At 59.3% G+C, this 13,476-nt stretch overlaps 1 protein-coding gene across 1 annotated transcript in view; it reads right to left on the reverse strand.

Annotated features, from left to right (window-relative positions):
- LASP1 (LIM and SH3 protein 1) overlaps window positions 1-13,476 on the reverse strand; it is a 32,929-nt gene that overhangs the window by 12,829 nt on the left and 6,624 nt on the right. Inside the window, exon 3 of the mRNA XM_064636876.1 lies at window positions 1,512-1,596. Within this exon, the coding sequence (XP_064492946.1) occupies window positions 1,512-1,596 (85 nt within the window). The remainder of the gene's footprint in view (window positions 1-1,511; window positions 1,597-13,476) is intronic.

Here is a 13,476-nt window from a genome sequence, read left to right on the forward strand (position 1 = left end):
ACTGAGCCCTGCCCCAAAGTGCCACAGCCACAGGCTTTTTTGGACACCTGCAGGGATGGTGATTCCATCCTGGGGAGCCTCTTCCAGTGCTTGACCATTCCTTCAGTGAAGGAATTCCCCCAATATCCAACCTGCCCCTCCCCTGGCACAGCCTGAGGCCGTTCCCTCTCCTCCTGTCCCTTGTTCCCTGGGAGCAGAGCCTGACCCCCCCCGGCTCCCCCCTCCTGTCAGGGGGTTGCAGAGCCAGAAGGTCCCCCCTGAGCCTCCTTTTTTCCAGGCTGAGCCCCCCCAGCTCCCTCAGCTGCTCCTGCTGCTCCAGCCCCTTCCCCAGCTCTGCTGCCCTGACCCCCAGGCAGGGTCACCCACCCAAAGGCCCATTCCAGCCCTAACCCTGCCCTTCCAGCAGCTTTCCCGCAAAACTGACGCCCACAGTCCCGCTCTCAGTGCTCTGGAGCAAAAGGAGAGCTGGGATCACTCCGTGGCCCACCCAAGGACAGTCCCCAGCAGTCACTGGGAGCTCCCAGCCCACACCCTGCTCAGGGCTGGGGACTCTGCTGATCCAGGGACACCTCCAGGGGATAAAACAGGACACGTCTGGACAACACCCTCTCCAGCAGGCTCTGCTCTTCCCACCAGAGAGAGAAATCCTTATCTGTGCCAGTCCTTATCCCTCCATCTGTTTATTCCTGCCTGCCAGAGCTTTCAAGCCCTACGAGATTTTGGGTTTACCTGAAATACCCCCCCGGGAGAGTCAGCGCCTGTCCAGGTGGAGGATCTGCCACCTCACCTGGATGGCACCTGGGGAAAGGCAAGGGCTGGGAGAGGGACATTCCCACCTCTGGGAGGTCCCAGCAGCCGGGAACGAAGGGAGCAGCAAACACGGGTGGGGTGGGTGAGACCTGAGAGGAGGGACCTGCACCCCAAACCAGAGTTATCCCGGAGCTGTCAGGGTTGGAAGGGACCTCTGGAGACCACCCAGTCCAACCCCCCTGCCCAGGTAGGGCAGGTGACACAGGAGTGTGTCCGGGTGGGTTTGGGATGTCTCCAGAGAGGGACATCCATGACATTCCTCTGCCACCTCCGTGGGAAGAAGTTCTTCCCCAGGTTGAGGTGAACAGTTCTGCACGTTGCTGTTAAATATCCAATCCCTCTCTCAAGCTCAGGTCAAAATCCCAAGGTCTGGCTTAAGGCCCCTGGAGAACAGAGTCAACCCCGTTGTCCTCCTGTGCTGGTGAATTATCCTGGAAGGGAAAAGGATGCAGCTCCAGCAGGAGGGAGCAGGAGATCAGCACTCCAAAGGTACAAAGAGAAGTGACAAACACAGCGTTGCCACTGGGTGAGTGACTGGGGACATTAATTCAGGAGCCTCCCAAAGCCAGACACAGACAGAACTTCCAAAACATGGAACTACCAGACAAAAACAGAATGGAAAAAGACTGTGTTTTTTTTTTTTTCCATACAGTATGAAAGTCTGGAGCTCTGAAGGGCCCACCTGGCTGTGAAATGCTCACCTGGCTCTGGAGCTCACTCTGCTGCTTTAGGCGCAGGTTCTCGGGGGTGTCTGCCACCATGGTGAAGGATTGCTTCGGGTAGTGTCTGGGGAGGGAAGGAGATCATTAATCCCACTGATCCCCTGCTCCCTGCCCTCTCCCTCCCACCCCAGGACCACCAGCCCCATCACCTCAGGTGCTCCGACACGGCCCAAGGTCCCACAGCGTGGAATTATGGAACCATTAAGGTTGGAAAAGCCCTCCAAGGCCGTCGGGTCCAACCATTCCCCAGGTGCCACATCCATGTGTTTTGTTTGAACACTTCCAGTGCTTTGGTCCCGCTGTGGAGGAGCCAGAGCTGGGGACACATCCCCTCGTGGCTCTGGCAGCTGCCATTTGGGATGGTGGGGAACTCTCAGCTGGGATTTCGGACAGTGGGATCTCTCCCCGTGCCCGACACCTCCCCAGCCTTCCCACTCGGTTCTCTCCCAGTCTCAACATATTAACTTCAGGTTTATCAAAGAAAAAAAGGGCAAGAGGAGCCCTTTTTCCCCCCCAGGGACAAATCCATTCCATGTCTGTTCCTGCCTGGTTTCTGGAGAGGCCTTAACACACCATCAGCATCCCTCAACCAGCCCTCAGGGAGCCACCAGCCCTGGAAAGCTGCTGACTCTGGTCCACAGTGACTTGGCCCATCACAGTTTCAGCTGGGAAGGGTCACAGGGGGAGGTGGGAGGGTTTAGTTGCTGCCCTGACTGAAGTTTCAGCCACACCACCCTCACGCTGTGGTTTCCTGGTGCTGCAGAGGATCCTGATCCCGAACCACGTCAGCAAAACCTGCCTGGGAAAACAGGCAGGAACAGGGAGAGGAGCCCAGGGAGAAACCCAGGGAGAGCCCTGGGAGAGAGCAAATATCCAGTGCTCGAGCTGGAGGCTGCTCCCAGCCCTTTCCAAGCAGATGGATGAACCTCTCGTGGCCATTCCCACCCCCAGGAGACGTGGAAAAGAGCACGAGGCAAATCCCTGGATAACAGTGGGACAACACTCAGCTGGGCCCAACCAGACCCCCCAGGGGCTGTTATTTGTGGGGTCTCTCAGCTGCCAAGAAGTGGTTGAGTCAGTCCCAACAGTGTGGAGCTTCACCACCCGGGGCCTGGTCCTTCCCTGGGATCAGCCCTGTCCTGCATCCCAGGGGATGCTCCTGCCCAGGGCCGTGTCCGGAGCTCTGCCCGTTGGACAGAGGGGACAGCCTGCAAGAGCAACACTCCCAGCCTGGCTGTGGAGGCAGAACCCTCCCTCTGAGCACAGCACTTCCCAGGAAAAGCCCAGGGAGGGAACCTGACCTGGAGCAGACAGTCGCTGTGCCCCTGGGCTGGCAGAGAAACCCAACACACCCCACGGAGAGCACGGAGGGGGGAACTGCTTTGGGAAGGGGCAGAGATTTCTCTTCCACACGTGTCAAAGCAGGATTCACCATCGGGGCTCCCTCCAAACCCCTCCACAGAGACTTTCAGGAAGTTCCTGCTGAGAGCAGGAGGCTAAGGGAGGCACCAGCCCGGCCCCGGGTCACACTGAGCACACGTGGCACTGGGGCAGCACAGGGAGCTGTTCCACTTTCAAATCCATGCAGGGACTTGGATGAATTCCCTTGCCAAGCCAGGCCACCCCCTTGTCCCCTCCCTGCAGCAGCTCTCAGAGGTGACCAGGGCTGAGTGCCCCAGGGCAGAACTGCAGCTCCTTGCAGAGGACAGCGAGCCCTCACTTGCTTTTGGGGATCTGAAGGCTCTGACACAACCCTGATCCCTGTCCCAGGGCTGTAACTCCAACTGTGCAGCTCCCACATCTCCATCAGGGAATCCCAGAATGGTTTGGGCTGGAAGGGACCTTAAAGATGAGGAAGGTTCCACCCCCTGCCATGGGGACACCCTCCATAGACCAGGTTGCTCCAAGCCCCATCCAACCTGGCCTTGGACAGGGATGGGGCAGCCACAGCTTCTCTGGGAATTGCATTCCAGTCCCTCCTCACCCTCACAGGGAAGAATTCCTTCCCAACCCCCCAATCTAACCCTGCCCTCTGTCCCTTTACATCCATCCCCCCTCGTTCCTGCCCCCGCAGCCCAAACCACGTTGTCCCCTGAGGGCTGTGCAGCAAAGCCCGGGACACCTGCAGCTCCCAGCCCTCCCCAGCCCACATGAAATGGGGCTCTGTGGCTCTTGGAAGCCCTGGGGCTCTGCTCTGGGAGCTGTGTGCTCCGGCAGGAGGAGGGAGCTGGGGGATGAGGGAGCTGAGGCAGCGCTGGCGGGGCAGGACAGCGGCAGATCCCCGACCACAGCCCTGCCAGAGCAGCACATACCTCGGCCAGGCAGCACTGCAGGAAACTCGAGATTAAAAATAGCTGCCTCAGCCTCGCTGGAGACAGAAGGAGAACCCACCTCACACACAGAAACCACCCAGTGCAGCTGTGGTTTGCACAAAGGGGAAAAGACAGCTCAGCTCCTCACTGCAGGTCCCTCCCGCTCCCAGCCTTGCAGGGGAGCCCAAAAATACACCCCCACCTCCTCATCCCACACCTTGTCCCGCTGGGCACTCCCAGTGTCCCACTGTCACCATCCCAGGGTGCCAAAGGGATGGGGAGTGTTCTGCCCATCTGGGGACAGCCCACGAGCAGCTGACGGGGCTCGGCTGTGAGACCCCAACCAGCTCCCCAAAAAACACACCTCCCTGCTCCACAGCTTGTCCTGCTGGACTCTCCCACTGCTTTGGGGACCTGGGAGTCAATACCAGGGTGCCAGAAGGGTGGGAAACGTTCTGCTGACGGACCTTGACCCCCAAGCCCTCCTCTGTCCCCAGCACGTGGGGACTCGCAGGATGCAGCCACAACCACAGCAAAGAAGCCCAAATGAACCCTCCCCGCCCCTCAAACGCCCAGCAGCAAGGCTGAGGAGGACAAGAATCAGTTTTACCCAAACAACAGATCACCAACTGCTTGAAGGGTTCAGCCTAATCTCTGTTTAATCTGATTAGAGGGGGTATAATACTGTGTGCTCGGGCTCCTTCCCAGTGCCTCCAGGATTCACACTGGGATCCAGTGTCAAGGCAGGTACTTCCCTGAGCCACTGCCTGTGGCTGCTGCAGAGAAATTCCTGCATTAAAACTCCAACAGTGTGATTTTCTGTGAGGGTCCTGAGCTCACCAGGAGCCATAGGACACCGTGCAGGGGATGAGGGGAAATGGTCTGACACTGCACCAGGGGAGGTTTAGGTTGGATATCAGGGAAAAGTTCCTCTTGGAAGGGGTGGTCAGGCACTGGAACAGGGAAGTGGTGGAGTCACCACCCCTGGAGGTGTTCGAAAACCTGTGGATGTGGCACCTGGGGACAGGGTTTAGTGGTGACAGGGCAGTGCTGGTTCATGGTTGGACTGGGTGAGCTCGGAGGGCTTTTCCAGCCTTAATGATTCCGTAGGATCAGGCTATGGGATGGTGGTACCTGCTGGGCAGAGCCAGGAGCAAACCCCACCAGGATTCCGTGTCCAGGTGCCCTGAGGGAGCTGCTGGCAGAGCCAGGGCTTAATTAACAGCAGCACTAATCCACTGAGAGCAGTACCTCGGCTGGGGGGGCACGAGGGGACAGACCAGGCTCCCCTCCTGCCCCCAGCACTGCTCCCAGCCTGGAGCCCTTCCCTGAGTGGCTGGGAAGTCCCAGCCTGACTCAGACCAAGGTCAGAGCAAACAAAGCCACGTTCTGAGCACCAGCAACTCAATCCCTGAGTGTCCCAGAACACGGAAAGTGTCCCTGGATCGTGGAAGGTGTCCCCAGACCGTGGCAGGGGGTGGAACTGGGTCCCTTTGAGGTCCCTTCCAACCCCAGCCATTCTGGGCCTCTGTGAGACACCAAACACCCTCCCAGATCACTAATTAATTCTCCAAACACCCTCCCAGATCCCTAATTCTTCAAGTACCCTCCCAGATCCCTAATTCTCCATGTGCAGAGCAGGTTGGGAAGGCACGGGATAACGGACCATTCCCAGCCCAGCCATGGGAAGCGGGACAGAGCTCTGCCCCAGCACTGTGAGGACACCCCATCACCTCTCCCCGGGGTCTTTACAAACCCAGAGGATTCTTTCCCTGCTGCTCTGCAGCAACCTTTCCAGACATTCCCCATTTTAACAGCTCCCGGGAAATCCAAGGAGCAACACACGGCCCCCAGTCCCGGCCCGGAGCTCCCGTCGGATCAGGATCACCGCTGCTGCCAGCAGAAATCATCCCATTGCCATGGCAACCGCATCCCATGCCCCGGGCATGCTAATAACGCTTGGGAGGAGACGAGCCCCCCTCCGGCAGCAACCTCTGGCTGCGGGGAGGAGGGAAACCCCAGTCCCTGCGAGGGCTGGGGAACGCAGGACTCCAGCCCCGTGGAGCTCAGGGAAACCGGGAAGCCACGGGAGGAGGGGGAAAAATAAAAATAACCCGGCAAACAAGAGCCTGATTCGGACTGACAGCAAGGCTGCGCCGCGTCCTGCTCCGGCCCAGCCCGGAGAGGGAGGGCAGACGGACACCGCGGATGAAGCTGGAATTAGGCTCCCGTTGGATTCTGAGGAAATCTCCCAAGGATTGGAGGCAGCTTTGACTCCAGTCCTTGAGCCCCCCGTGGGGAAGAGGCAGGAGGAATCTGTCTGTCTGCGCCAGGCGGGGGAGGAACCGCACAAATTCAGCATCTTCCCCCAGGATCGGGCACCGCTTTTCCCCGCGGCTTTTCTCCCCGGCTCCCGGGAGGAGAAGGCGTTTGAGTCCTCAGGGAATTTAAGGCCAAGGGAGAAGGGGGGGGGGTTCCCCTGCCCAGCCAGTCCAAACAGACACCCCCCCGATCCCTGCCACGCACCAGGGAGGGGCAAACCAGCTCCTCTGCATGAGAACCAGCCACAGGAGAGTCAGCAATAAATTAAACCCTAATGAGGAGGCAGGGAGGGAACTGCCTGGGAGGGGAGGGGAGGAGAGGCTGCGTGGGAACGGGGGCTGTGCTTTGGGGGGAGCATGATCCGGTTCCCCCCCTTCTCACAACCCAAACCCAGGCAGGGGCAGAGCCGGGGGGTCCTCAGAGCCCTCCCAGCATCACCAGAAATAGGTCCTGGCAGCGGAAGCAGGAGGGGGAGGGCGGGTTGTTGCTCAACCACCTCCAAGCAGCACAAGCAGCACACACCAAAGCCACCCTAAAATCACCACAACAGCATCCCCACCAGCCAGAGGCTTCCCAAAGCGGGAGCAGCGGGAATTTGGGTGTCTGTCCCAGCACTGAGCTCAAAGTCCACGGAGGAAGGGGGTCAGGGTTGGTGTGCTCCCCTATAACACCCCTGCCCTAATGCCCTTCATCCCCTTTCCTGCAGAAACACTCACTTATTCCCAATTTACTGCAACAGGTCGGGAAGCTGCAGGTAACAAAAGGCACCTTAAGGGAAGATGGAGCCCCAAAGAGCCTTAGGAAAACTCCACAGGCTCCAGGCATGAGCAGCCCAGGAAGATAAAGGGGGGGGAAGCTGCTTCAACCCACCCCCCTCCTGACAAACTGCGAGGAAATAATTAGTCCCACGCAGCCTGGGCTGTGACATTTGTGTAAAGTCTGCTGCTGGGGAAGAGCTCTCCAGGCAAAACCAGGAAACTTCCAAGAATAAACGGGATTCAGGGGGGAAAAAAAAGCCACCCGTGGGTGCTGCCTGAGGGAGGGGCCCCCCGGTTCCTGCTTGGGGGGTGATGCTCCAGCAGGACCCGAGCTGGCAGGAGCACCGGGGTGTTTTCCCTGCCCGAGGGGACGGGGAGGCAGGAGGGGGAGGCGGGATGGGATCCAGGTTTCGGTGGGTTTTGGGGAACACCGGGTTTGGTGACGCTGTGGCAGCTGAGCTGTGGGTGGGAAGGGATGGAGCTGAGGGGCTGCAGAGCCCCAGGGTGGGTGTCGTGGAGCCCCAGCATCCCACAGCTGCTCCAGACAGGGATTATTTTAAGGAGAGATGGAGAACAGCTCGGTGTCTTGGGAGGCAGAGCCGCCAGACAGCCGGGGGGGATTGGCCCGGGCACCTCGGGGTGTCTGCTCACAGACACCACATCCAGCCATCCCCTGCCTGATTAGAGCCAGAGAACACATGGAGCCCTCCCCCCACTGTCACATTAATCCCAGTGACCCGGGGGGATGTGGGGCAGTGGGACATGTGATGGAGGTGGGCTCTGTGTGCCCCCAGCATGTCCCTGCTTGGGGAGGGGGGGCAGGAAAACACCCCCTGAATCTGCAGCTCTGCAGGACCTCGGGTGGCTGCACCCACCGGGAGAGACAGCCTGGGAATAGCACCTCCAGATCCAGCCTGGAGAGGGGGAGAGTGAGAGGAGACCTCAGGGGTCTGGAGCTCTCTCAGGGGGAGGTGGAAGGGCAGGCGTTGATCACCTCTGTGAGCAGGGACAGGAGCCAGGGGAGGGCTGGAGCTGTGTCAGGGAGGGTTAGGGTGGATTTCAGGGAAAGGTTCTTCCCCCAGAGGGTGGTGGGCACTGACCAGGCTCCCCAGGGCAGTGGGCACGGCCCCAAGGCTGCCAGAGCTCCAGGAGGGTTTGGACAACGCTCTCAGGGACAGGGTGGGATAGTTGGGGTGTCTGTGCAGGGCCAGAGGTTGGGCTGGATGGTCCTTGGGGGTCCCTCCCAGCTCAGGCTATCCCATGATTCCATGATTTCCCACAGAACAGCCACTGAAGGAGCACAGTGACAGCAGGGACCCCCCGCTCTCCTGAGCTTCCCCCTCCCCAGCTCAGCACAGACCCCTCCAGTCTGCAACCCCCTCCCAGCAAACAGCCCCTTTCCACCCTCAACCCCCCAGATCCTGCCCCAGAAAGAGGAGCTGTGTGGCCCTGAGGCCCCAGGAGGCCGCGCCGGAGGCGCCGCAGCCGCCGAGGCGGTTTTTTTGTGGCGCTGCTAAATCAGGTCAGCGGAGTCTCCTCCGGCCAGAGATCCCGTCTGGCTCCCGCATTAGGGGCCGGGTGAGCTCGGCAATTCCGAGGCAGATGAAAGTTTATCCGGCTGTGAACGGCTCGGGCCTCCCGGGAGGAGAAGGGCCCCGTCTGCTCCGCGGATCCTGCAGCCACGGAGCAGGGAGATCCATCTGGGGAGCCACGAGAGATTCCTGCCCCCCTCCCAGGGTGAGGATCAGGGGGGAGACTCTCCCAAACACAGCCCCTCCTCCCCACACACCGACTGGGAACAGCCCCTTCCCTGTGATCCATAAGCCGCCACGCCTGGGAAGCATCCCCATCATTCCCATCTCCCACCTTCCCAGCCCCACAGCAACAGTGGGAAGGGTTTGCCAGCGATCCCACTTCCAGATCACCGTGAACCTCCGAGCACTTGCACCCCATCACATCCCAGTCCTGCCCCAAAAGCAGCGTTTCCCCCTAAGAATTCCCATCTCCGGGAGCCAAGTGGCAGTACTTGAGCTTCTTCTGCCTTTGGAGCTTCTCCCAAGCTGGAAAGGAGGTTAAATTCTCCTGGAACACTGGCAAAAACTCCTTTAGGTGCAGCGTGGCATCATCCAGCTGCTCTACAGAGACAACTAATGGGGTCTGGGAGCTACAGGACCAGACTCTGCTGCTTCAGCACAACTCAAACCCCCCCTGATCCTCCAGCAAGGCCAGTTTACTGCATGGACCACGTGTGGGATGACTGAGTGTTTAGAAGGGCCTCTCGAGCTCCAAGTGTTGCTTATATCCAGCACAGGCTGCTCTAAACCAAGGGCTCTTGGCGGGTTTATCCCTCAACCCTGGATGCAAACACTCCATCCCGAGGGGTGACAGTCACCCACCCGGGCAGCTGGGCCAGGGATGTGGGACAGGGGAGCTAAACAAAGGAAGCAATTGGCTGTGCTCTGCCAGGAGGCTCCAGAGTTCACATCCTGCCTTTCAAAGAGTCGCTGGTTCTCGGGGACTGAGCTTAAAAAATAAACTGTCCTTCTGTCAGCAAGGAGAGCAGCCCCACGTCAGGCCTGCAGACACCCCACCACGGGCTGCAGGGAAGGGCTCCAGTTCCTCCCAGTGTTTTCAGGGAAAAGACTCCGGTTCCTCCCAGCATTTTCAGGGGGAAAAGCTGCCAAAATGGCTGGTCCAGCCCTCCACGTGTGCAGCTGCTGCCTGCTCCCAGCATCTGCTCCCAGCCCGCCTCAAAACCTGACTCAGAGCACAGCACAGCTTTGTGGGATGGAATTTCTCAAAGACCCCTCCTGCTGCCCACCCAGTGTCCTGGTGCCAGGGCTGGAGGAGGCAGGAGAAGCCAATCCCATCCCCACAGGCTCCCACGTGGCTGTTTTGGCACAGGACACGGTGGGAACAGGGTTTTGCTCTCCGTGGGTGCAGCAGGATCCATCCCATTCCATCCCCGTCTCCAAAGCCTCTTCCAGCAGCTGCCTGAGTAAAAAACCAGCCTATTTCCACAAACCTGCTTCAAGCCATAATGGAAATGTTTCAAGGGAATGGGGGAGGAAGGAATTGCCAGGGTGGGAATTCAGGACTCACATCTGCAAAGGGCTGCTCCCCCTCCCATCCCTGAGCCCCCAAATCAGAGCAGTCCCTGTCCTGCCCTCCCAGCACTGGGAACAGAGCAGGCAGAGCTTGGGATTTTCCACAAGGTTTTTTTGGCTCCAGGCATGGATAAGCAAGTTTAGGAAAGTCAACATCCATCTGGAGCCGAGGTCAGAGCGGGCAGCTCCTGGCTCTGAGGGCACTGTGAGCTCTCAGGGCACGGGGAGAGGGAAACCCACCTCAGCTTTGCACACATTCCCCTCTTCCTCACCCCAGGAGCAGCTGGAAAACTTCTTCCAGGTGTGTGGAAAACACCTGGGGCTGTTGGAAAGGAGTAACACAGCGCAGGGTGAGCCCGGGAGGGAGGGGAGAGCCCTGCACGAATCCCCGCTGGATTTCCCCCCCTTCCACCTCACCAGAGGCTTCATCCACAAAGGCTTTGCTTTGGGCTCACTGGGGCAATCCCTGCTTTCATCTCATTCCAGCACCTGGCAGGAGAAGCCAGCCAGGGAGAGGTGACAGCCAGGGATGGGGTGGAGAGCCCTGTGGAATGTTGGGATTTCCAGGGGGAACGGTGTCAGCAGCACCGACAGCCCCAGGACTAAGCCCTTCCCAAGCCCTCCAGAAACAGATGCTCCACCCCAAAGAGGATTCACCAACGTTCCCAGCCTTCCAGCCATCAAATCCCAGCATTACTCAGGTGCTTTCCCACACACCACATCCTCTCTCCTCCTCAGCGAGCCCTTCCCCAAACGCAGCAGAGCAGCGGGATCAGCCCACCACAACACCACAGCCCCAAAATCCAGGAATTCTGGGGTTCCAGCAACTTCCCTGCACCCCAAGTGCAGAAGAAGCAGAGTCAGCACAGAGGCAGCTCCTCCCATCCAGGAACTGGGCACAAATAAAGCCTGGGATAAACACCTGGACTCCATCCCAGCAGCACAGTTGTTCCTCTTTCCCTTCCTGCCCCCCCTCCCCTTTGGAGGATCACTTTATTAGCGAGGAAAGCTGCTCCCAGATGGAGCAGGGAACGATGCCAAGAGCCGATCACTTGGCTCCTTGGAGAGCTGCTCACTAACTTTTTCCAAGCCGGGAATTAGCCCGGAGGCATCGGATCCCTCGCTCGATTTTTAACGGCGAGGAATCCGCCAGGGAGGGTTTTTTTGGGTCATGCCCGGGGATTTTCAAGGTTTCCCAGCTCCCGCCGTGCCCGGGGAACACCAGGTGAGCTGGGCGGGATCTGCTCTCCTTGACTCAGAGGGGAGGAATTCCAGCCCCGCATCCCGATCCCCCGCCCCCCCCTCCCCCGGGACGTTTTGGGGCCGTGCCGGGTGTGGTTTCTCCACCAGGAAAAAGCAGCTCCGGGAGGGAAAGCCGAAGTCACGGCAGATGGAGAGCGGGGACCTGCCGACACCCCCCCCCCCCGGGGGATATTTCTGGCAGCCTCACACAACCTTTAGCCCCTTTTCGAGGAGGAAAAAAAAAAAAATGCAGTTTTTAGTGAGGGGTTTTTAGGGGTGGAGCAGCACCAAGACGTCCTGGGGGGCTCTGGGTTGGTGGGATGGGACAGCCCGGGATGGTGGAGCCGAGCAGGGGGTCTGGGTGGGCAGCACCATCCCACCACAGGAGGATGTGCCAGGCCAGGCTGGGTCTCCTGGGAATGCTGCAAGTCAGGCAGGAACTTCCTGCAGCTCCTCTGCAGCAGCAGCAGGGAAAGAAACCCAGGGAAAGAAAGAGTCCAGCCCCGGGAGCAGCAGCAGAGCCTCTGATCCACCACCCCGATGTGTGTGCCCAGCCAGGGCTTTGGACAGGGATGCATCCAGCTGGGAACTGCTTGTTCAGCAGCAGGAATTCAGGCAAACCCACAGAGATAAAGCCTGGCCTTGGCTCTTGTCTTGATGGCTTCAAGGGAGAGCAGCAGATGATCCCCTGTAGCCAAGAGAGGCAGAGGAGGAGCCTCTTGCCCAGGATTCTGCTCCTTCCCCCCATCCCAGTGTTCCCTCAGCATTCCAAGCAGCATCACTGCCCAGGGATGGCTCTGAAGCCTCCTCAGACTGAATATTCAGCTTTGAACTCCCAGACAGGATTTTCCAGGCGGGATCTGTGCTGCACACTGAGCCACAGGTACCACCTCCACCGGGACCTCCCCGCTCCCTCAGCCTCAGCACAGCTCTGCCACCCCCCCAGCACAGCCAGCTAAATATTAAAACCTACATATAATGTATATTTGGGAGCAGCTGGGCCCTCAAACACGGGTCTTGCCTGTCCCTTGTATGCAGGTTCTCCCCACACCTTTCATTTAAACCAGTCTCGGACTTCAGCTGGATTTTCCCTTCCTGTTCCAGTTCAAAGTGCTCACAGAGTCCAGCCCAGCCCTGGATGCTGCTCCCAGCGAGCAACCAGTCCCCCCAGTGCCCAGCTGGAGCCCAGGGAGGAGGGTGGAGACAGTCACAGCTGCCACCAGGCAATTCCCACACCCTGGCACGGGGAGGGCAGAGGGAACCAGCCCCTGTCCCCAAAGGCTTCTCAGGGATTTATTGCTGGGGCAATGTCAGAGCTGGAGGAAGCCCAGCCCTCTTCCTCCTGCTCTCTTGAAGAAAGAAACTCAGGAATTTGGCAGGAGGCCACGGCTCAAACAGAGGAGACCCTGTGCTGAGGCATGTTCAGAAAAGCAGCCTCTCTCCCTGCCAGGATAAACGTTGCTTTTCCACCCCCTTCTCCGGGGACAGAAGATTTTGTCCCTCGACTCCATTTGGGAAGGGTGGGCTCCTCCTGGGCTGGCCTTTGCCAGGCACTCTCACCTTGCCTGGAGTTTCTCATTCCCCAGGACACTCTCCAGAGGGAACCAGCCCTACATCCAAACTTGGAGCTTCCCTTCACTCCCCCCCAGCCCCTGGAACTGGGGCTGGCAGAGCCTCCTGTGCCAGCAGCTTCCAGCTGCTCCTCACTTCCCTCTGCTCCAAGACAGGCACAGAGGGAAGAACAAAGGATCCAACTCAAGTTTCTGTGCACAATTCCAAACATCCAGAGCTGCCCTGGGGGGCAGGGGCAGGACAGGCAGGGGCTGTGAAGGGGTTAAAGCAGCAGCAGCATCAAAGGGAGCCCTGAGAGAGGGGGCTGAGAAACTGAGATGGGTCGAGGTTGCGCAGACTCCTCGGAATGTCAGGAATTTCCCATTATTATCCCACTTCCCTTCCAGCAGCCTGCAGGGAGAGCACAAGCACAGGACCCCAGGCCCCGGGATGGGCATGTCCTGGGGGCAGGGTTCCCGGGGTCCAGGGAAGGAAGATTTGGATCAGGACACTCTGGACAGCTCGGGGGTCTCATCCCTGCCAGTCTCCATCTCCCCCATGGTGGGCTGAGATCCCTGCCCAGCCCAAAGATCCCCTAAAACCAACAGCTCCTCCTGCCTCAGGACACACATTTCCCCCCCTTGTGGGACTC

This window comes from Pseudopipra pipra, chromosome 26 (genome assembly GCF_036250125.1).
Source record: "Pseudopipra pipra isolate bDixPip1 chromosome 26, bDixPip1.hap1, whole genome shotgun sequence".
NCBI lineage: Eukaryota > Metazoa > Chordata > Aves > Passeriformes > Pipridae > Pseudopipra > Pseudopipra pipra.